The sequence below is a fragment of the Ammodytes marinus genome (genome assembly GCF_949987685.1).
Source record: "Ammodytes marinus genome assembly, chromosome: 4".
Taxonomy (NCBI): domain Eukaryota; kingdom Metazoa; phylum Chordata; class Actinopteri; order Uranoscopiformes; family Ammodytidae; genus Ammodytes; species Ammodytes marinus.
This window is the reverse complement of record NC_137233.1, coordinates 19,563,878-19,589,028: the sequence shown is the minus strand read 5'-3', so window position 1 is coordinate 19,589,028 and position 25,151 is coordinate 19,563,878. Positions and strand designations below refer to the sequence as shown.

General features: G+C 40.7%; 1 protein-coding gene across 1 annotated transcript; it reads right to left on the bottom strand.

Annotated features, from left to right (window-relative positions):
- Window positions 1-305: 305 nt before the first annotated feature.
- slc41a1 (solute carrier family 41 member 1) lies at window positions 306-22,691 on the bottom strand (the record flags this gene model as incomplete). Its single annotated transcript, XM_080025524.1, has 10 exons — window positions 306-491; window positions 1,988-2,136; window positions 3,553-3,687; window positions 4,042-4,121; window positions 5,012-5,159; window positions 7,332-7,478; window positions 8,151-8,295; window positions 10,252-10,323; window positions 16,232-16,339; window positions 22,200-22,691. The coding sequence occupies 10 exons, from the start codon at window positions 22,689-22,691 to the stop codon at window positions 306-308; spliced, it is 1,662 nt and encodes a 553-aa protein (XP_079881650.1).
- Between the last annotated feature and the right edge of the window lie 2,460 nt (window positions 22,692-25,151).

Here is a 25,151-nt window from a genome sequence, read left to right as displayed (position 1 = left end):
GGAGATGTGTTTGTCTCCATTGTTTCTAAGGTGAAACGCATATACTGTCAAGAATGTGGGCTGTTGCTGCGCTGCATCAGTGTCCCCGATATCCTGAACATGAGAAGTTACTGCCTTATACGTATGCACTGCTACACCATCCATCAGAGTCTTACAGGAGAGATAAGCCCTTTTTTATTATAGACGATGTCCACTTTCAGGCTAAGTGCTCCGGGCGTACGTGTGTGATGTTTGTCACCGTCCGTGCAATGCAAGCGTATACAGTATTTGAATTGTTTTTCCCGTGTATCAGTGCAGGCATTCAGTCAGTTGCCCGGGTTGCTGTCTCTGTCCCCCAAAAACCAGCGCATGTGGAAGCAGAGGGCGAGGAAGCCGGTCCCCAGCAGGTCACCCAGGGCGGTCAGGTAAGGGATGGAGAAGTTGTCGGGGTCCATCCCTCGGCCCCACATCCAGTGAACCATCCAGTCTGCCAGGTAGAGGAGGATGAGCACCTGGAGGGAGGACCAAGCACAAGTTCAGTGATTCTTGAGAACCGGGACAAAAGGCTGTCTTCCATATCTACATATCTCAGAGAAGGTTTCAATCTTTCATATGCAATAATACCTATTAAAAATGTACTTTAATGATTAAAAATAGCTTTTTTCATCAAACACAACACTAAATAATCTCTCATATCAATAAAAACTGTTTTTTTTACAACACATTCATGTTTTATATGGTTTCTAAGTGGTGGGACCACTTTAGGTCAACACCGTCAGACATTTAATTAAAATGTAATAAAATCAGGCAAAATAAGGGGCAGCTGTCACTTTGAAGGACCTCTTGTCAAATTCTACATCTGCAGAGTACATTAGAGTCAGACAGGCTCTGATAAGTGTTGCAGTTTTAGAATATTTTACATTCCGAATCTTGAAAGTCCTGCGTCACAACCATAATATGTCAACACCGACTTACAATTTCTTAAGAAGTTGTTTGACATTTTTTGATCATTTTATTTTCCTGAAGTAGTTCATACTAGCACCTAACATCAACAGAAAAACCAAATGGCCACTAGATAAATTCCATTTGTTCTGTTTAAGTAACGTTAAATATGTCAACACCGTCAGACAGGAAATCTGACGGAGTTGACATCTGACGGTGGTGATAGGCCAATGACGGTAAAAAAAAACAAAAGCTGGGAGGTTGTGTCAAAGCTTAGCTCACTAGCTTAGTATATGTTGGATACATACATGTAATTTGCCGAAACATAGGGTTTGTATTTTTTCAACATTGCACCCTGTTTTGTCCCACTTCTCAAGAATCACTGAGTAAACATAATCTGTAGTGGTTAAAACTGTCTAGCAAAAAGTAAATAAAAATATTGATGATGTGACATCAGGCTGTGTATGCGTGTCAGATACCTACAGTTACAGTTACCCATAACACCCTTCACTGAGTTTGAAGCAATGCAACTTAAATGAATAGTTCAACATTTAAAATGTTTTGCTTTTTGCCTCTGGTTTCCTACCACTCTGTATTTTAATTTTTTAAATGGCATAACATGTAATACTATAGAGCGCAACATAACGTGGTAAAGAAATAAGTCCCAACAAGCACACAGGAGCATTTAGTGATGTTGTAAAGTTTATATTTGAGCTACTCCCCTTGACTACCAGTGTTTGAGCTAAGCTAACCAGGATGAGCAACCTTTACCCATTTCTACATTAAAAATGCACCGACAGTTACAGGAACGGTTTCTGTCACCTTCTTCTTGAGCTTCGTGAGAGAGAGATCGAGGCTTTGTGTTATTTCAATACTCTGAGTTAATTATCATAGGGGTGTCACGATTATCCAAATCCTCGGTTGGGGTTAATATTTTCAATTTGTAGTATTCAATATTGCACACGTACTTTGCATCCGGGGACTTTTCTAGATATTGTACTGTCCTAAGCCACAACAAACAAGGGAGTAAATAAGAGAGAGTGAGTGTTTGGCATAGTGTGTATACCTGTAGTAGTGCAGCAGCCAGGTAGAAGCTAATGAAGATGGGTGTGAGTGTGGTGTGTCCCCCCCTCAGGGAGTTGATGGTGTAGAGGAAGACGATGTGACCTGGAGCCACCAGGAGGAAGAGCACACGGGCCGAGCGAGAGTTCACAGCTAGAAGAGAAATAAATAAAATATTTTAAAGATTCACGTATTATGCAGAATTCACTTTTTAAAAAATTCTTTCAACATTAATATGACTAGATACAAAAGTATGAGAAAAAACAACCCTGTCTCTCTTTTTCTCCACCTTCGCCTCTCTGACAACCTGGTTTTAAAAAGCCCAGTCAGATAACTGTAAGCTTGTGCTTGGACTTACAATTCAACAAGCCTGCTCCTGAAGAGAGTGGGTTTCAGATTCAAGGGAACTGGTACTATTCTCACCTGGAAAATAAGATCTCTCTAACATATTGGGATCCACCAAGACCCATGGTGAGCTGTGTGTTTCGGGGTCAGGAAGACAGACCTAACTTATCCACCTGTGGAGGTGTGTTTGAATCTAACTGTCAGTTAGATTCAAGCCAGCAGTTAGATTTAGGGCCAATCAGAGCAGACTGTGCTTTTTGGAAGGCAAGAGACAGGCTCTTAAACCGTTTCAGACAGAGGCACACCGGTCCGACTACCGACCGTCGGCAGAAAATGGAGTCTGCCGATTCAGGCAGCTCCATTCTCCCCGACGGTCACCGTGAGAAGAACACACCAAGCCTACTACTGACTTGCCGTACGTTCTGCGCTTGCGCCGGATGAAATTAAGTAGGCTGTTATCATAACATTGGTCGTCATTATAACGGAGAGAATGCATGCTGCACACACACACACACACACACACACACCTCGCCCAAACTAGCCTACCTCGACTATTTCTGAAAACATGTGAACGTCTTGCACGGACAATCTAATGTTGTGTGCTGATTGTGTTAAGCCTATATAACAATCCGAACATTCTCCGATTCTGTTGATAGCTTAAAAATCCTAAATAGTGTTTGACAAAAGTGAAAGTAATAGGCCTATCTGCTCCGCTGCCGTGGCAGAGCAGAGACGGGCTAGCTCTCCACCAATCAGATTGCTCCGGCTGAAAGACGACGCTGATTGAACATGTTGAATCGGCTGAAAAGAAGCCCGACGTCACCTACGACGGCCGACGTCACCAAACACACCAAACAGATTCGTGTCCCCCTCCAGACTCTCCGACCATGTCGGACGCCCGATTATCGGGCCGGTGTGTCCTGGCCTTAAGAAATATAAAGTTTTTCTTTGGACACTACTACTCCATGAAAACAGTTTCTAGTAGAAACCCAAATTACAATTTCGAAAGCTGAACAATTTGCATAATATGTGACCTTTAAAGATTCACCTCAATAAGCTATAGGCCTACCATGAGGTGTGTAAGTCATTTTGAGGGCATGTTAAACTGGAAATATAGGGCATGGGTGAACCTCTCATAAAATCCCAATAATAAAAAGACCAATTTCATGGTGGTAAGGTATGTTTCCATGAGGTCAAAGCGTGGGGGTGGAACGTTCCACTTACAGGAGCCCAGGAAGGAGGTGCAGGGTGTGGGGCACTTCCTAGGGACGGGGTTTGGATCCCCCATGGGCAGCCCGTTCATGTGCAGATAGGTGGAGATTCTGCTGGCCTGCACCGCCACCAGGTTCCCTCCCACACCTGGTAACAGGGAAACACAAAGGAAAAAATATAGGACACAAGACGCATATGAATAGGAGTTTTTTCGAACTTGTAAAGCAACTGTTGGATAGTTTATGTTCATAATTTGTAAATATGAGTTTTTCCTTAGCTTTTTTTTCTTCACTGTATGTTATAAACACATTTTCAATTCAATTCAAAATGATCATAACATGCCTATAAAGTGTAGAAGCAGCCATGTCAACCTCTACCAAGATCAATGCCTGTTTGTTTTTCGTTATAATTATCCGTAACATTCGGTATACATATTTTCTTTTGCCATATCTTATTCCCAGCCATTTCATCTTTGTTTATTGTGTTTTTTAGACTCCTCACCGTTGATGACTGGGGTGAAGACAGCCATTCCAGCAAAGTTTGGGTTCGTAACAGTCTTGTCCAGGATCAAACCACCAACACTAAAAAAGAGTGTACAGTAAAGGTAATTGATACCATACATGAGATGATCTTATAGAATATCATTTATTGTTGTAGATGTTCTTTTTTAAAGCCATACAAGAATGGAATATGCTCCCTGAAAATATGTCAACCTGCACAGATTTCCATATATATTAAAAACTGGACATTTAAGTATCCAGTTAGCTTAGCTCTTTGACAACATGGTTATAACTTTGGCTGTTATATCTTGATAATTGCGCAGGTCTCTGTGTGCTCTTGTGTCTGTGTGGGTGTACAAATGTAGTTCTTCCATTTGTAGTAGAGATGATCGGTTTCTATGTGTGTCTGGTCCCTGGTACAAATTAAGATTTAATATAGTTAGATAAATATTAAAATAATACCGCAGGAAAATGAAACCAATACGATATAATAGGAAAACACAGACAGGGAACATTTGACTGTGCTATAAGGACTTCTACTCAAAGTACCTTGCTGATTACTTCAACATACTTTTACTGACGTTGAATGTTTGAAATGCAGCACTTTTTAATTGTAGTGTAGTATTTTCACAGTATGGTTTGACTTAAGTAAAGAGACTGAATACTGCTTCCACCACTAGTGGTCATATTTAGAACTGCTTTAGTTACAGTTCATCATTTCAAAGTGGAAGCAAATTTGACCTTAACGCAAAAGTAAACATCTTGAAGATGATTGTGTAAAAAGGCGACCAAAATGTACAGTCTTATTTTTATTAACAGTTTGTTATCATTCATAATTATTTTGAAGGAAAAAAAATTGAGTCAAAAAACATTTATTGGAAAACATGCATAAGTAGTGGAATAGGCCTTCACAACCTAAACACCATGGCTACAGTATGTGTTTTTTTCTGCTGGTAAATGTAGCGCTGTACCTGCTGATGGCCATGGCGATGATGACAGGCTCCCAGCCCGAGTAGAGCAGCTCTCTGGTGGACGGGACCCTGCGCGCGATCAGCACCCACAGGGGGCACAGCGCCACGAACACAGAACACACCAGCGGGTTGGCGTAGTCATTATGCTCTGCATGGGAACAACACAAGGGGGACTTTATTTTGATGTATTTTTCATCAGTGCCATTCATGACCTCACCCTTTCTTTGTATTCCAATCAGAATGGTTCATGTTGGTAGTTTCTGTAAATTCGACACAATGACAACATGTTGTACAACCTCTATTTTATTCTTACAATGAGACAGGTTAAGTGTTAACAAGGAGGATCATTTATACGTGAGCTGTGGTGCTGCAACCAAGGTTAGTATCCCTCAATAGGATGACTATATTTTCTATGATTTCTACCAGGAGATAGTCCCGATAGTCTCATTAGTGCACAGGAAATGTACAATTGTACTACCAATTTTGCACATTTCTAAAGAAAATTGCTTATAGGAATAACTGTTGATTGTTAAACCTTCACGTTAAAGGCTGAGTCAGTTTTCAAAATCACTTTTTTGTCAAAATCAGTGAATATCTCCTCATTATAGCATTTTTTCTAGCCACTTTTAATGCAGATTCAGTCCAAACCAATTCAACGAAAGAACAATGTAATAATTCAAAAAAACAATAACGTCTATAATAACACACTACAGGTTAAACCCTTTCAATCTGATCCATAATCCGACAAAACTGAGTTTGACATTCAACTAATAGAGTTCTGCAGTGCACTGCGCTTGTGAGGAATAAACAGAAGTAATAGTAGTAATAGGCTATTAATCCCTGGCGTTGCCTCTAGGGGGCAATGTTGCTGCTCCATTGACACTACAGATGATTCAAACCAACAAACACAACATTTGACTAGGCAGATCACTTAGGTACACAACACCCAGACAGCAGCTGTGTTATTGTGTTTTTGAGCTAAAGTAACCTAGACGGAGCCCAATATAGTAACTGGCTGTGTGGCTTTTAAAGTGAGAAAGACTGTAAAAGATTACTACACACTCTGGTCAGGACAGTTCCGTTGCTCCTGTGTGTGTGTGTGTGTGTGTGTGTGTGTGTGTGTGTGTGTGTGTGTGTGTGTGTGTGTGTGTGTGTGTGTGTGTGTGTGTGTGTATGTGTGTGTGTCTGCTTGTCTGTCTGTGTGGAAACTATTATAGAGTCTGGATTGGTGTGTATTTGTTACTGTTTTTATGTGTGTGACTTTTTTTGAATTTGATGTCAGAATAAAGCCATAGGAGCAGCAATATTTGCTTTAAACTAGTGAATGTACATTTTTAAATCTCGTCTGCACCATCTATTTATTTTCCCACTCACAGTGAAGCCTGCCCTGTATGCACACATGGAATGAGTGAAATCTACATCAAAACAACAAAGACGTCCTCCGCTCACGTTAACCAGCTGAATACATCCAGTTGACTGCATATTGCACGTATTGTAAATATTGTTCATCACATTGCATATTTCAATTTAACTTATCTACTTTTTACTTTCTATTCTATTTTATATATAATGTTTTATATTATACAACAAATTCCTTGCACTACTTAGTATTTAAAATGTATCTAATGTAAATATTGTTTATGTTTATGTTTATCTTATTCTACTCTATATTTCTTTATCATTCCTATTGCACCGTGGGTCAGAGATAAACGCCATTTCGATTCTGATGTATGTCTTGCATATATCAGAACTGACAATAAAAAAACTTTGTCTTTGACCTTGAATGTACCTGTGATGGATAAAATAAAACGACAACTTTGAGGTCTGACAACCTTACATTAGATACTAAAGGCCTTTTCACACCTGCCGTGTTTGGTTCGATTTAAAAATAAATTGGGTTCATTTTCAACTTTGCTGGGGTTTGTTTGCACACAGCAATTACACTCGGGGGTTCACCAAAATTTAACCAAACAAGCTTACCAAGACCTTGTTGAAGAGGTGGTCTTCTCAAGCTTCCAAACTAATTCTGGTGTGGTTCGTTTGTGGTGAGACCTTGATCTGACTGAGCCCGACCCAACAGCAGGAAGCTCTGCGTAACAAACTCCGGTAGCCAGCTACGCTATGCATTATGGGATGAGGAAAACCATCTATTTACTGTAGTTTCTTTCTGTAGTTTTTATTCTTGTAGCAGTTCAAGAACTACGATATCGTTCCACCCCAGACACATAAAAATTAAGCAAAATGTGTGTGTGTGTGTGTGTGTGTGTGTGTGTGTGTGTGTGTGTGTGTGCATGCGTGTGTGTGTGTGTGTGTGTGTTACCTAGTTCTTGGTACAGTCCTGTTGAGACTCCTGCCAGCAGGGACAGGGTGATCAGGTCTCCCAGACTAGCAGCAATGGGTGTGGCCACGTTGTCCGGGTTGATGCCCACCTTTCTGGCTGCGATGATCACGCCGATCATAATTAGGCCTGTGGGGTTACATGGAGAGGGCACTGTCACACACACACACACACACACACACACACACAGCTGCACATGGTAATATGTGTGATCTATTCTATGTAAAATGTGTTCTTCAGTGTAACCGTCTGTCTTCTCTTATTGGCTGTTCACTTCAAACAAAGTGGAAGGAGCAAAAAAAAAGGAAGGAGTTTTTTCCAGGAGAATGGATGGGGATTCTTTTGTTTTCCATCGGGGAAAGTTGAAGCTTGGCCAAAACAAAACCTGCATGTAGTGTAAAAAACATGTGAGAAGTCCTAGAGCATATAAAGAGCGGCAGGGAACCTTTAGATATTTCAAATGGAATAAACCAGTGTTACATTTCCCCCCACACACCGATACTTTGAATGCTTCTGTTTCCTACAGCAATTGAAATTTATTCACTGCAGTTTACGATAAACATAGTCGTCTTGTGGCAAGAGCAGTGGATATGCCTTCTCTCACAGAAAATTGATGGCGTGTTAGCATGATAATATTTAGCTCAAAGCATCACTGGGCATAAGTTAAACAGGACTATTTATTTTACTATATAAGATAAAAAAGTTACATTGTGTAGTTCAGCAGGTGGCTGGTCGGATCAGAGGTCAAATGTAGCCCCTGCCATGCCTGATGACAAGCCGTTTACACACACAAGGCCATACCTAGCAGCAGAGAGGCGATGAAGGCTGTAGCCACACTGGAGGCACACAGCAGCACGGCGTGGCCCAGCCTGAAGTTCCCCTCTGGAATCCAGCCGAAGATCACTGCAGCTATGGAGGCCAGGAAGCCCACCACCGTGGCTTGGACCTAAACACACACACACACACACACACACACACACACACACACACACACACACACACACACACACACATTAAATGCATCCTGAAGCTATCGATTACAGTGATCCTGTAAACTCCAGATCTATGCAAGACTTTTTTGTTACATTTGATCAGCGTTTCACATTGCCTGAGATAATGTACAGACACAAACAGACAAGCTGTTGTCAAATAAACACCTAAATGTACATTTTGGACCTTTGATTTATACTAGTATGAAAGAAGACATGTTATGGAAGCAAAATAGACAAAAATCGCAAAATTGAGCGGTGCTTTAAAAAGTGATGTTTGTGCATGCTGTGTCTCGCCTTAATTCATAGATATACCATTACTTTATGTCCAGAGGGGGTTGAAACTTACATCTTATTCTGCAAATATTGTTTGTTTGTACTGTATGCTTGTTTATGTACATACTGGTGATTCACAAGTTATGTAATACTGTCATTAGTCCAACAGTCACGCTAGCTCCCTCAGTTTCCTGCCCATGCTATTTCCTCTCACATGTGCTAAATGCTCAATGCCCAAGTTTATTTTTAGCCTGGGCTCCACTGACATCTCCATGACTCTTCACACAGTTTGGTTGCACCTGTTGGGGTGGGACCACTTTACATCTGTATCATTCTAAAGGTCAGATCAGGCAATAAGAGGAAACGTACTCGGCGTTCCAATCTCCATACATTCCTGCTATTTAGTATGGCAGAAAAGAGATTTAGGATATGTCCCAAATGTTGCGGTCGGATTTAAGCATGCCTAAAAATACCCGGATGTCTACTACATCCTGCCAAGATTTTTTTGTGTTGAAATCAGCATGCTATTTGGGCGATTCTGACCCACAATCCAGTGCACACCGGACGTGACGTCACATCGATGGAGCCTCCGTATGAAAACAACTGGCGATGAGACAGATACATAACCAAGAGGCAAGATGTGGGCGCAATGTTATGATGAAATAAATTAGTAAAAGTATGTTCCAATTGTATGCCTACTGCATGCTAACTAGATAGTTATTATGATCAGATGTAGTATGTAGAATAAAAAAAAGAGTATGTGATTTGGAACGGAGGAGTGCAGGAGTAGCAAAGGGCTCAAATCTGTGCTTGCATTTTAATTGTGTGACTCCTTGTGACGCCAAGAGGCATGCTACTCGTGTGCCCGGTAAGGAGCAGTCACTCTGTTTACTGTACACACAGTGCACTTATGAACCTGACTGTTCCATGGTTTGGAAGTAATTTGACTCCTGGAATGTCATGTACGTACATGAGAACCTGGGTTTCCTAGGTGGGTAAGCAATCTAGAGACAACTCGGTCAGCGTCTCTTAAAGAAACATTGATTATTTCACAATTCTCGAACAAGGACAAGAATGCGACCAAATTAAAATAAAGATCTATACAAGCAGCTGTATATCTTATCTAAAATTAATTTTAAAAGAGGGTATGAGACACTGAAGGCGAAACCTTTTTTTCAAGAACTGGTCCATTTTGTCGTACCAGTATGAATGAAAGCTCCAAATTATTTCCATTATCATTCTTTGCACTATTCTGAAGTTCGCTTTTTCTTAAAAACAAGCAGAGAATGCTTTTTTATGATCTATACATAGTATTTTTTGTTTTATAAAATGAGAAAGGCTGTATCCATAAACTTTAGACACTAATATGTTGTCAAAATGAAAGTCAGATTTTAGATCCTGGAGCTTTCATCCAACATTGAGATTTTTTTTCCTTTTTAAATAGATGCAAATTAATGCATAATTACTTAGAAATAGCCAAATTTGCATATTTATTCAAAAGTTACGGGGAAAAAATGTAATACGAACAATAATTGTTTTAATGTCTGTGTTCAATTGGCAAAGTTTCGTGGTGATATATTTATAAGTAAAAAGAAACCTGGCCACTGGAGTGTCCTCTACACGTGTGTCTCATTTACCTGGATCAGGGCCAAGTTCCCCATCACCATCTTCCACATGTCCTTGGCTGTGTCCATCTGGCCAATATTAGCCTGAAAGAGAGAAAAGAGCACACAAGGTCAGCATATTATCATCTGTGTATGTGTTTGTACTGTGTGTGTGTGTGTGTGTGTGTGTGTGTGTGTGTGTGTGTGTGTGTGTGTGTGTGTGTGTGTGTGTGTGTGTGTGTGTGTGTGTGTGTGTCCATGCTGTTGGCCCTTGGTCCCATCAGAACAATCAGATGTCAGTTCTCTGGACAAAAGACACTTTGATCTGATTCCCCCACCCTGCGGCAGACTCCACTTATCTCATCTCCCCTAACACACACACACACACACACACACACACACACACACACACACACACACACACACACACACACACACACACACACACACACACACACACACACACGCACACGCATACACAGTGATAGTCTCAAGTGTCAAGTGGCCTTGGCTACAGTGGGCTACAGTGTGTTCAGAGCTATGATCCTAATGCACAAACAGTGGATCTCCTCTTCCTTTCTCTAACTCTGTAGCGTTTACATGCAGAGAGAAGGGAAACATCTGGACACATCCAAACATCATAATCTCATAATGATGTAAGGGATTTGAATGTTTGGAGAATAATTTCAATTTGTTTGAAATGTCACTCAGCAATTATCTTTGTACAATCAGGAGGGAAAGATAACAAGACTAAGGTTATAATAACCATAATTACTCGAGCTACATCGGTCTGTCAGCTAAAAACACATTGCCAGAGCATTTAAAATGATTCTATGTCTGAAATAGATCAAAATGCTATGATTGCATATCAGTTACTGTAGCTAGATGAGTGCAGCTTTATTGTTGTCTTATGCGTATATTGACTTTTTACACACTGAAACATTGCCTGGATCCTCTTACAGTAACTCCCTTCTACCACTCAAAATGACAAATGCAACGAACAGAATAAATATGACAAGGATTAGAGACATTAAGGTCAAAGTGCAAAACACATGGAAGGTATAGTTAGCCATGATGACCACTAAAATATATATTAATCAACGTTTTTTTTACCATACAAAGGTTACACAACTGATTGGATTTCACTGAGAGTGTGTGGCTTTTCTCTCCTTCTCAAATCTCACACAGTGTCCCTCCTTCCTCGACTGACCAAAACAACTGGCAGCAGCTCGTCAGGGGGACAACTCACTAGCCTGACTGACGCAACTGCAGTGTGTGTGTTTGGAACAGTGCATGATTACAACTTTATGGATCTGCCAGATAAACACAGCATTACAAGAAATGAATCGTAAATAACCAATCATGCGCACACGTGTTTAGTTTTAGTAGTCTTTGTTTTATTGATTTAGTTTTTATTTCAATGAGTGTAATTCTGAAAAGGCAAATGGTTATTGTGATATGATGTGTATTTATGTATTTAATTTTTTTATTGTAGCCTATTTTATGTATTGTATTCTGTATTGACCTACACAGGGGGCAGCAGATGGAAATGAGCAAACTGCTATAATCTGGCACAAAGCATCCTCTCTCTGTGAGATAATGAGATTAATGTTATTTTCGTACATGGTCCCTGACACATAAAATAAACTAAACAAGCACACCAACATATGTCTTGCCCATCGGTGCCATGTGTTGATGGATAACTCTACTCTGCATGTCCTTCAGAGGAAGCAGACTGCCACACATACTGATAAGAAGGTTTCAGGCAAAAAGATAAGAGAAAAACAGACATCTGAAGAGAGCATTTAGGGCATCATAGACTTACAATGAACTCCCCATGCAAAGAGAGTGTAGCTGCTCTCAGATAGGATTTGTATTGCGGAAATTCACACAAGTATTGCCTGGTGTTATGTGTGTTGATGTGTGATGATGATGCCATGTCCTCAGAATTGTGTGTCTGTGTGTGTGTGTGTGTGGGCGGCTGGATTAGTTGTGTTTGGATCATTACAGAGATGCAGCACGGTTAATGTTGTGAAAGTGATTCATGGATGACAACAAAATGCATGACAGCTTGAAGGACGCTGCTATTGAAAAGGCATCACTACATTTTCTAAAGTTGAATGACAATACCATTCATTTTCAACTAATAAATGAAGACACTGCAGGCAAACACATTGTTTTTTTTCATGCAGTTGTCCATTTTGAGATTTTTTTCTACGTATGTTGCATCCATAAAATGTCTTCTTTCATATTAGTATGAATACAAGGTCCAAAATTAGGTGTTTATTTGACTAAACCTTGTCTGTTTGTGTCTGTATATTTCTCCTATAGAACCGTCTTTAACGCCCATTATTATATCTTGCCAAAAATGCAATTTTAAGACCTGTACACAGTATTTTTTGATTTATGCAATGAAAAAAGGCTGTATCCAAAATCTGTAAGAGTAAGTAAAGATTCATACTTTTAAAAGGGATGCAAATGTGCGCATAATTAGTTAGATATTGACACATATGCATATTTATTCAAACATTTCAGAAAAATTGTAAATAAACAGTTTTATTGTTTTAATGTTAGTAATCCATGTTATCTATAAAATGAAATTTGAACCCTATTCACCTGCATTGTCTTGCCTGAACAACAGAGCAAATCTATTGTTCACAATGTAGGCAAAAACAAGTTAAAACATCTACGGTAATACACATAATATGGGGATGCATGAGGCTCTCGTTGTGGTTATTACCTTTGATCACAGTGTGGTCAATGTGGTGTGTTTTGAAATATCACAAAAAGTAAATATAATATTTGATAGGCTCAATACACAAGTAGGGCTCAAAATGAACTAAGAAAAAAATTCATTTAGTCAGATAAACAATGGTGAAAAAAGAAAAAAATTATTCAAGGACAAAGAGGTGAAACAGACCAAAGAAAAAAAAATTAGAAAGGAAACATGGTCATGTGAATTGACCTCCTAAAGTCAGTAAGGGATTACATGATTCTCTACAGTAATAAGCAGTGGTTTTAATCTGCTCATAATTAGCGCCGGCATGGAAACAAACGTGGTCCCGCTGTGGCCAGCCAGCAGAGAGCTTACAGTAATGTATCAAGACAAGCACCAGACTATGGTCTACTTGTGTTGACGGACATGAGAATACTTGTTATTGCTGAGCTGAAAACTATGCAGATAAGACAAAATAATTGCACATTAATCTTCAACACAAGTTGTGTCAAAGAGTTCCGTGTTAAAGTAACGTGATTAGTTTGAGAAGAGCAACACGTGATTTCAGATTTAATATTGTTGCCAACTGACCATTTTTAAAATAATTCAAGCATTTGTGGACAGTCAAACTCAATGTTCTAGTCAAGCTATAACCGGGCTTGACTAAACTGTGTATGTAAACGTACTGAGTGATTCTCCGTCACATCTGCAGTTAAAAACAAATACTGACCAATTAGGCTTACAGTTGAAAAAATCAACAGTGGTGTTTAATTTTCAAAAGGAAACTAGGTCATTAGTTCTGCTTCATCTATAGCCAGGATGAGGCGTGTGTTGAGAAAAGCCAGCTGAAAATGATACCTTTGAACTACATGTCTGTAAAGTTAAACTTTAAGCTAAATAATACTGAAAGGCCAAGAATAGTGTCATGGCTGAAATACTCCCGCTCTTTAAGAGTTCTTTTTAGCATTAAATTATGCTTGTTGAAACTCTGCAGAAAAACCAAAACAGCTTTTAACCATCCAAATGTGAATATGGATAGCAAGCAAAAAATTACCGGTTTACAAGAACTTCACTATAATACAGACTACAGAGTATTTTATTTGGCCATGTCACCTTAGTGTAATTAGTTCAAATTAATATAGGGGAAGGTGGGGTGATTTGTGCATTTTGGAAGTTGCAAAACCCCTTGTTTCTAGAAAACCGTGGAAGAAATTGGAAATGTGACCACATATTTAAGAAGAGCCATCCATTTGACTCATCCTGTAAAGAAGGGAGACACAAGGAATAAGATATAAGCACATTTAAGCTCAAAAAACTGTGTTTTGCCTTTCAAAGTAAAATTTCCATGATCAAGGTTTTTTGATTATTGTGTCTGAACAATTATAGACACGTTTGAAAACATTTGACACATGTTTTAGTGCTTTGGTATGCTACACTTTGAGTCTATATAGTTAGCACAATGTCAACCCTAAATTGCTGCATCATGCCTATTATCCAAAATTCTGGGGATGGGGTGATTTGTGCACAAGGGCCTGGGTGAGTTATAAGTAAGTAAGTAAGTAAAATGTATTTATAAAAGCACATTTATGACAGTTTGCACTGTCCAAAGTGCTGTACATAGTGCATTCAGTAGGTAAACAATGAAGGTAAAATAACAATAACCAAAATAAAAGACGTAAAGCCCATACATCCACATAAACACAGATAGTAGTGCAGAGGTAAGTAAGTAGTGCAGAGGTTAATGGGGAGGAAACACCAGGGTGTACATATGGGTTTTGAGCCTTGATTTAAAGGCAGAAATGTAGGGGGAATCACATTTGTCAGGTGGCAGTTGGTTCCACAAGCACGGAGCAACTAGTGCAAAGTACATTTCTGAGAGTTGTGCCAGTGGCATGGCTGTATACGCTGGTCACCAAAAGAAAGTGATTGTCTACAGTAGCTCAGAAGAGAGTGACATCTCAATTCCACTTAACGACACCACTGATGAGAGTTCAGATGGCCAGAAAGATGATGATGGTGACTTTGTCATTGTGACACAATGACGCACAAATCACCCCACTACGTGGGGTGATTTGTGCGACAAGACAACTTTTTTTCCCGAAAGCTATATTTCTTAAACAGTTTATTCCAGATCCAAAGTTTTTATTGCCAGGGATGCACAACATCCTGAAATATATGTACATATTTGAGTTGGAGACATAACTGTCAAGGCCTCACTTTAAAATCACTTTGAGTAAAAAGTTGCACAAATCACCCCACCTTCCCCTATACAAAATACATTATGTTGAAATTATCTTTTGGTATTGAGAGGGTGTTAGAGGTCAACAAAAACTTTAGACATATGCTTTAGGCGAACCTATACACAGCAAACCAAACTGTGTGCTCAGGTGAACAGGCTTGGCAAGGGCAGTGAAAAGGTTTAAAAAAACAAACAGAGAACCAGAACATTTTGCAATCAGTCCGGCCCAGGTCATATTTGGCAAATCTGACCTCTGACTCCGAGAACAATCGGCTTTTATGGGGTTGACAGCGGTTGCCAGGCAATGAGAGAGATTGGGAAACTTTTCTCAATAATTTGATGAATTTGCAGTGTTATACAATAACCAGGGTTCATACAGCTTTCTTAAAGGCCTTTCATATTTTGTAACCAACCTTGAGTGCCTGGATTTGTATGACTTTTATGGTTATAACCCTTCCTTCTCTCCTCCTAGTAAAACTATTGAATTCAATAGAAAAAGGTGTGTCAATATGCATGTTGTATTAATATTTCTGGGGATGAGTGAGTCACTCGTTCACATAACGTGGAAGATTTAAAAAACAAAAACCTTTTATTTTCAATCTATTTTTATATTTGTTTAAAATAAATTAATCACACACTATAAATCAAGATGCTTGTGCTACATGAGCCTCATTTAGTATAATTTATTGATTATAATTTTTAAAATAATATGAAGTCAGCATGAAGGTGTAAACAAACATTATTTTTGAGTAAACTAAGTATTTTTTTATTCACCATCCTAAAGTCAGTCTTGTCAATATAAAGATAATCCAGGATTTTCCAGTAATGTGGAAAACCTTGAAAACACAAGATTTTCAATTGAGCATTTTACAAACTTTACAGACTCTGTACGAACCCTGAATGAGAAAAAAATCATGACTATAATACGACTTACAGATTGTTCTGTATAATTAATTCAAATCAATATTTTGGTAAAATATACTGTTTGGTAATGGAGGGTTACTACAAAGTATCTGTGATGAAGGTACAACCTCACCACAAGCAAAGACATTTCTTACCGCTGTGGAGAGTCTGGAGGCCAGCGTCATCTCCAGGTTTCCTTTCAGACCCAACAGTGCTGGAACCAGGATGAAGACCTCAGACACTTCCGTAAACACCGTCCAGTGCTGCAACGACCACCATGTAAATATCAGTGACACAACATCAAACATAATGCACACACATAATGTATCCCATGCACAGAGACACAGTTCACTGTCATAGATATCATTTATCCTTAGTTTGGGGATCAGACTGCCTCTGTGACCCTTTTTCTGAAATATTGATTCAATGGTGAAACTATACCCGCATGATGGACTAGATAGTCCAACCCTTTACACCATGTATCATATCAGCTCTCTGCTCTCCTTTAACAAGAACAATGTCACTGGGACTTAATGCCAAAATGATTTATCATCGTCCTCTCTTGGCTTACATTGTTGTGCCCTTTCCCTTAAGTATTCCCTCTTTCACCTTTATTCACCATCTACTGCAGCTGCAGTTTTTTAGGAGAAAGGATTTGTTGTAAATCTATTTAAAGGTCACCTCTTGTGCAAAATGCACTTTTTTATGAGTTTTCAACATTAATATGGGTCCCGAGGGTATCTAGATACTACCAATGTATAAAAAACAACTTTCTCAGTTTTTCTACACCTCCACCTTTCTGAAAAGCTGTTGTCAAAACCCCAGTCAGATTTTTCTCCCCTTACGTTGTCATTAGAATAGAAGCCACGCCCCCTCATTAGTACCAACATAAGTTTAGGGAATATCTGCACTTGTGTAAGCACACCTCAAGATACCCCTGAATCTAACTGGCTGTTGGATTCAAACTGGCAGTTAGATTCTGGGCAGACTGGGCTTAAATAGATGTTTCTGACAGGAGGAAACCCAAATTACAATTTTGAACCTGAAAATGACCATAATATGTAACATTTATGGAAATTAAAACTTGAAAATGTAGCTTAATTCGGCATATTTATTTTATTGCTGTGGCAAAACACAGCGTCCGGGTCAATTACAAATTACATTTGCTGGGTGCCCCATTTTCAAAATTGCAACTGGCTAACATGAACTCACTGTCAGGATGAATAAATAAAGTACAATGAAATGGCAATATGTGGAACCATGATGGGAGACAACACATATGGTAGAAATAGAAAACAAAAAGTAAATCCCATTTGACATACTAAGTCATTTAAAGCCTTTCAGAGTGCTACAGTGTTAGGACAAGTATGTCCCTGAGTGGCTTTACTGCTTAACCACTACCGCAGCATCAAAAAGCTAAATTGTGCTCTATGGATTACTCTCCAAACCAAAGGCAAGGCATGAAATGAACTCAGCCAGCAGTTACGCCGGCTAATGGACAACGTGGGCAGGTGGACACGTGCTAAACGTAATTACAAATTATGTTTAGCGTGTGTCGTGTAGGAGAATGTGCCTGCACAGCTATGCATCCATATCCTATTAGATGGCCTTAAACGTAATTTATAGTTTATAATATTAGACCTGACCCTTGATAACCTCCCCCCTCCAAGCTCTTCGAAAGCTTTTGAAAGGTGGGTTCCCTGTGAGTCCCCTGACTGCTGTGCCTCCTTTAGAGTTCATGCAGTGATAGCAGATTTGTGGTCTACTGTGTCCAGAAACAACGCTATTGCTGAGGCTGAGGCCATCGATTTGTCTCTAGTAAAAAAATGCTTATCTTTGGAGTCAGCCCCAAAGGCCCCCAGCACTTACGCTCCAGTCTGTCCTAGAGCTGAATCAATATTCACAGCGGCTGACACGGAAAAGAAAAGGGGAAGAGAGGAGAAAATAGACCAGGGGAGGGAGTAGCTCACATTAAAGCTACACACAAACACTGTCGGCCCACATTTCTAACACCAGCGAGCTTGCATTTTTGTTTCACTACAGTATGTTGCTCCCACTGTGCATCCAGATGTACAGGGCTGATATGGAGTGTCGTCTGCAGTTCAGTTTGTGTTGTATCACTAGGTGTGGCACCAAAACTCCAGTGTGAATTAAACTCCTTCTGTCATCGGGCCAAGCACAAGCTACTCCAACAGTCAGCCCCTCAGCTTGGCTCATTGCCTTCTGCCAACCTACCAGCACTGTGAGCACTCCTCTCTTCTTATACAGCCTTATGTTTTCATGCTTTCTCCGTCTCTCTCTCTCTACTTCTGCCTCACTCTGCTATCTCCCCTGCGGTGATATATGTTGTTGTCTCCATGGATCACTGGCTCCGGGCCAAAGAAGCCCTCCCCTCCTCATGGCCACCTCCTCGGTTCTAAGAACTCTACTGGACAACCCCAGTACCTCTGTGTACAGACCTATAGGAGCTCTGGTATGCAAGCACCATGAGGGTCGGGTTGCCCAGTTGAGTAACATGGGCCCCACTTTATTTGTGATCACTGTACTTTCTGTCCTGGGTAGAAAGATGACCTGACGGCACGCAATCAAACTCAACCCCAGCTGCGTCACAGGAACCACATTAGGTGGTGCATGTTTAATGTTCATACTGCTGTAGCATGAAGGGTACAGCTTGGATCCAATGTCATGTGAATACATGTGCACACGTGTACACATTTGCCCTCATGGAGGGTAAACTTAACATATTATCAAGCGTACTGGAGTTGAACCATATACAACAAGACCTTATTGGCATTTACAAAGAGGAACCAGATTCTCGGATTTAATGTTGGGTGAGGGGGCTATGGAGAAAAGATACTTTCTAGTGCCACAAATGCTAAATAGTTTTCAGGCACAACACTGTCATTAAAAGCTCAGGAACTTGCACACATACAAAAAGTGTGATCAGGCTTAGAGGGAAATCCTAAAGAAGACTTAGTGGACTGTTGGTGGCCAATGACGAGCTGAAGGTGGACGAAGTGTTGAGCCTGAACTATCTGAGCACAGGGAGTGCAAATAAACAATCTGGGACCCTCAATGGATTCCTGAGGATCCTGGAGTGAAAGAGTAACTAGGGTTTGGGGCAAGACAATAGCATTCTAATCTACTAATCCTTTCAATCTACCAACGAAGTAGCTGTCTTGGATATTGTTAAGTGTTAATAGCTGTAAGACCAATGTTGGTAATGATTGTCAGAACAAAACATCTATGGCTGACGGAAATGACTGACTAGTACAAATAGAAAACAAGCAGTTGATCAATGCAATAAGGGATGCAAATGGTTGGACACCACAGAAAGTTTGAATTATTATCTATTTTATATTTTGCTGGTATTGTTCAGGAAAATCCTGGAAGGAATATAATACAAACAATGCTTACATTTGAGCATCACCTTTGTTAAGTGAATGGAGACAGGGCTGGAAGCAAGTAGTTGGAATGGTGCTTCAGTTTGTCGCTCTGGTTTAACAGATGGATGTAGGTTGGACCAAAATTGTGTGTGGTGGGCAGGGAAGACGTTGCTGGTATGAAAAATTGTATAGACTACGATTTCCTGTTTACTGTTTTTTTTTCTTTAGAAAAAGCTGGTTCCCACACCTATTTTATTTCTATGTTTGCTTTACTACTACTACTACTACTACTTTACACTACAATGCAGGACAGACAGTGAGGCAGACATAGACAGACAGATGATGATGATGATTTACTCTACTAACTGTTCTTTTTCTGCATCCTGGGTTTGTAGTTTGACTCAGTGAAAAGAATAATATGTTTCGGAATATGAAACTGTGTATTTTTCTGATAGCAAATCCATTTGGCCTTTGACACCGGCATTCGCAAGAAAACAAGCACTACATGACCTTTACAAACCATGTGTAACCTTTAGTCCATGTGAGCTCACCTTCGCAGTCCTAAGTTTCTGGCCCTAGCCGGTGACAGTTTTAGGTCATTCTGCTGCCAAGTCACTAAGGAAAACTATGCAGACGGCTCACTCTTCCATACCAGCCTGGGCAGTCCTTTACGGGCCAACCACAATTGGGAAAGAGGCCATAAGCTCTCTCTGTGTGTGCTGTAGATAGTCAAAGTGACCACAGAGTAGAGGTCACATTTCAGAGAGGCCTTAGAGTGACGCAAAAAAAAAGACAAGTAATTCAAGAGTCCAAGCTGCAACTTCTAAAATCAGGCAAGGCAGACACATCAGCTTAAGGCTGTAGAAAGTTACAGTTTGCTTTTAGAAGAGAACTGGTGCAGATTGACGGAGAGAGTTAGACAATTACCTTTCCTGCGAGGACAGGGGATTAGCTGAGTTAGCGTTTCACTGTGTCACAGAGTTTGGAATTAGGCAGCGAGACAACCTGCTAGGTGTTCTGTGGAACAGTCAGTTTCAGACTGACCATCAAGCTTCACCTTCATCTCAATGCAATCATTTGTTCAAGGTTTGCCTGCAGGAATAAAGCATGGCTGACAAAAAAATGGGAGATATGGCTTTGAACATTCAATTTCTTATACTGTATCTCCCGGCCTCACCCTTAAAGGAATGGTGCGTGTCAGAATGTTTTGGAAACTGTAGAAAGCGCAGCAGCATGGTGCCTAAGTTGAGGCAGCATGAAAACTTTTCTGACCTCAAACCTCTGCATTCCTGGTTTAGTGACGATACCTTACCACACGGTAATGGAGGCTTTGGTACACAGCATTGTGTTTTGTTTTGACGCAGACTCTAGCTCGACTGAGGTGTGCTGCCATTTCAGGGTCTCAAAGAAAGTAGGCTTATTCCCCCTGCCTCTTTCCCCTTCTCTCTCTTGGTTGAGTTCTTGGAGTCCACCAGTTTGGCACCAGTTAGTGTGTTCACAATGTGCCCGGAATGGTTTCCTGGCAGCCTGAAATCTCTAGCCCTATCTGCATCACAAGCTGACTTTAGAGAAATATATGACCTGTCAGCATTACTTTGGCATGCGCATGAGGGAGACGGTGACTACAGTGAGTCAACAGAAAAGAAGGAAGAAGAGCAATTGAGACTTTTCGACTTTACTTAGTGCAACCAAGAAACGTTTAAATTGGGGTTAGGTAGGGAGCTGCTGGATTAACTCTGCCAGAGTTTTATTTTATTCTTATTTTACTTCAACCTTATTTCTACAGGCAAGTCAGTCTATAGAACAAGTTCTTATTAACAATGGCCGCATGACATAAGCCACTTAAAGGAAGGAATGATCCAGCAAATCCCTACCAAACCCTTGAAATAAAACACAGTTTATGTCTTTGTCTCCATTGTATCAAATTAAGCTTGATTCCAAATAGAAGGGTGTGTGACAGGTCAGTATGTGACACTGGGTGTATCAGTATGTGCCAGCTTTGGGGACAGACAGGCAGGGCTAGGGCGACAACATTGATATGTAATTACCCCTAATGGTGTCAGAAATCTCACATCCACCCATCCCAAAAGGCAAGCCTCTAGATAAGCCAGCAGCACAATGACACACACCAAGCCAAACAGGGCTAAATTAACCAGTTGAATCAAATGCTTTAAGGAAAAGCCCATCCCACTGTGAGGCTCAGTACACATGTTTTGAGTTGAGCAGTGTCTCTGCTCAGAGACACAGCTGTAAAATCCACTAAACCTGCAGGAGATTAAATAGATCAGAGATCCTCTTGTTGTAAAAATAACTAATCTAATTCTAGTAATCAACTAGATTACTATCTGACTGAGGTATGCTTGCCAAAAACTGTTCAGTTTCCAACCATCTTCCATTTTAAAGGTAGAGTGAGTCAGCGATTCGGTAAGCCTTCTTCAGAATCACTGATTCCACCTTCTGGAAATTTTGCATTCAAGTAGTTTTGCCAAAAACATTTTTGTTTCCAACTTCCAACCATCTTCCGCATTACATGTTTTACTTTCCATTAGTGTTTTCATATGTGTGCTTTGGGATTGTACAAGAGCAGAACCTAATTGGTTTCAATTCAGAACTATTTCAAGAGGGCATAAAAAAGAAATATATCACGCTGAATCTATTATTTTATATTTGCCAGTATCTAATTAGAATCTCTGCAAAAGCATGGTCTAAACTATAGAATATAATAGATATCGCTTACCTGGACAATGTCTAGCACCATTCCAGCTGCCACCGTCCCAAACCCGGCCAGCAGGAAGGGGACGACCACCTGTAGGCCGATGGAGAAGGCGGTCTCCTTTAGAGGGGGTGGAGGTTCTGGGCTCTGGTCGATACTGGTGTCGTCGCTCTCGTTGCTCTGGCTGGCGTTCTCGAGCAGAGCGTCCTCCTCGCGCTGGCCTTTGGCGTTGGCCCGGCAGTCCATGGCCACCACGATCTCCGGCCTCTCCTCATTCTCCCCGGACTCTCCGGCCCTCTCTATGAACTCTGTGACCTCCGTGAGCTCCAGCTCTCCCCCGGGCCCTGGGCTGCTCATCTCCTCCGGGCCATTGTTGGTGAGGAACACCGGATGGACGGTGCAGTTGGAGTTGAGAAAGGCCGGAGTCAAGGGCCCTCCCTCCTTCTTGGTTTCGATGGCCCCAAAAGACATGTTGATGTCGGGGAGCTTGTCTTGTTCTTTCGACCAAAGTACCATGCGGAAGCCTTTGGAAGACAATGGGTTTGACTAGAAAAAAGGTTGGGTTTGCCTTGGTCAATCAGTTTTTCTTGGGGGAGGGGGGAGTCAGAATGGAATTGGCTCGCAAATCTGATCTGGTTTTGACCCTGATCAGTCCCAATTGATTTATCCCATTAAAGAGGCGTACAGGGAGCGTGGGTCACTATTGAAGACCTGGAGAAAACTGCTCTGTAGAAAAAAAACTGCAGCGAGGTGCCTGCAGCCGTGCGTCCGCAGAGCCCGTGTTCCTGTCGGTGCTTCGGGAGCAGAATCAGTATGTTCTCCATTCACTGCAAGGTGCTCAGGGTAGACCGGCCAAAAGAAGAAGAATGCATGCTGGTTCAAAACAGGAGAGAAAAGGTAAAGGAGAGTCTTGGAGACTCAAACCTCCAATGGCTTGTAAACAGTCCTGTAAAGTTCAGTAGACGCTTAAAGGAAGAATCAAAATCAGAAGTCTGTGGCCAGATTGCAGCGCACACCACTCATGCTCTCAATCCACTGATCACATCAGACTGGTCGGTGCAACCGGGGCTGGGCATGTCTCACCTTACACCACGTGAATGCTGGCTGCTTTTCAAGGGGAGATATTTAAAGGTCTGCTGCAGTTTGAGGGTTGAATTACAGGATGCAGGAAAACACAGCCCCTCCAACCAGAGTTGATAGTCACCTGGTAAAAGACCAAATGTATTGATTATTCAGTCGTTAATGTGAACAGTCTCCAGCCCTAATGACTTAATTTTCAAATATTATTAACTACTGTAGACCAGAGCTGTTCCCTGACAATATCATTCTGAATTAAGTTATCCACAAAATCTAATGAATAGTATGAAAACAGCAAAATAGGGTCTGCGGAACTCGGTGTGGTGTATTGTAGTAGGCTATATGTGGTAGCCATTTTTTGTTAATTTCCTTATCACAAATCAACCACCCTATGAATGCTAGCTTATGTGCAAAATGCATCTCATGCAAAAATGTACTTGAATGTAACAGGTGTAAACATAAGACATTACAAAGGGGGCATTAACTCACCACAATATTGCCACAATAATAACTATAATACAACTTCTAGAATCCTGAAAAATAATAGGCATCTAGATAAAAATAAAAATAAAAAAAACATGATAAAGAAAAACCTCTTTTAGCACCACAACTGCACTTAATAGAATACCACCAATGCTCTTTGAACCCTTGTTATAGAGCCTACTGAAATGGTATTTAAGGCCACCGAAAACGCTTCCTTTCCTACTGACATGATGGCAGAAGTGAAAAGAGACCGGTAAGTTTAAAAGCAGTTTCATCCAGCGCCAAATTTCCTCTGGGCGGCTAAAAATATTCGACCATTAACAGAGGTGCGTAGGCTACATCCTCTGGAAACGAGGGTCATCACCACCTCAATACGAAGAAAACACTTCCTGTCAAACTTTTCAAAGTAAAGGCCCCCAGCCTATTACAAGCATATCCTAACCTACAGCATCTTCACTCAATCTGAGTAAAACCTCACTGCTTCATGTTTTCTTCCAATTTGTTTCAACACGTGTAGTTGTTGTTTGTTTGTTTGGAGTGTAATGTGTGGCCCTAACCATAGCTGTGCAGTATGGTCGGTCTAATGGTTTTACATTGTGCCGGTCGGGGATCCAGTTTGCATGTGCTATCCATGGTTAATGTAGCCTATAGCCATTTGTGTCTTTATTATTTTCATAATTTTTATTTCCATGTTGCCAAAAATAAGAACATCCTGTCCATCAATGAATGAGCATTGTCCCTATCAAATAACTAAATAAAAAAAGGTTGATTTGACAAAATTGTAAAAGAAACTTTCATATATAAGGAAATAAAAAAAGTAACACAAACTTGAATAAAGCATTATAACTGTTGAATGGAGAAACCATTTTAACCCGTCCTGGATACCTTGGGGAAGGTGTGATTTTAACTCCAGAAAGTGGGGTTTAGTCTAGCGTGTATTAACTTTGTTGTTGTTTTTCAATATTAAGCCTGAATGACTAAGCCTACTGATATGATCACAGCCACAAGATTAGTAGCCTATGTAGCAGCTCGCCTGGCAGCTCAACGCGAGTTGTAGGTTACATTTGTCTAACTTATAGGCCTACATAACTCAATAAATAAACACTTCTATTTTGAAGGCCATTCGCCTTGCCTCCGGCGCTGTTGTCACGCACTTGACGCAGCTTTCCTCCAGCCTGCATGTTGCGACATCCGCACACCACCGACTTTGGCTTTCCCCCGCTGAAACAATTCTCTGCTTAGTAGTCAGGACCAATACCACCCGAACCCAACATGGCAAAGGCGTAAATTAGTGCTCCCCTGGTCAGCACTGAATAGACGAGCCCTCCTTGTCTATTCTGCTGCTCATTTAAACCAGGGCAGAGAGGGCTTTCTTGTTCCAACAGAACCCATGTCACCATGAGTATTAAACTCATA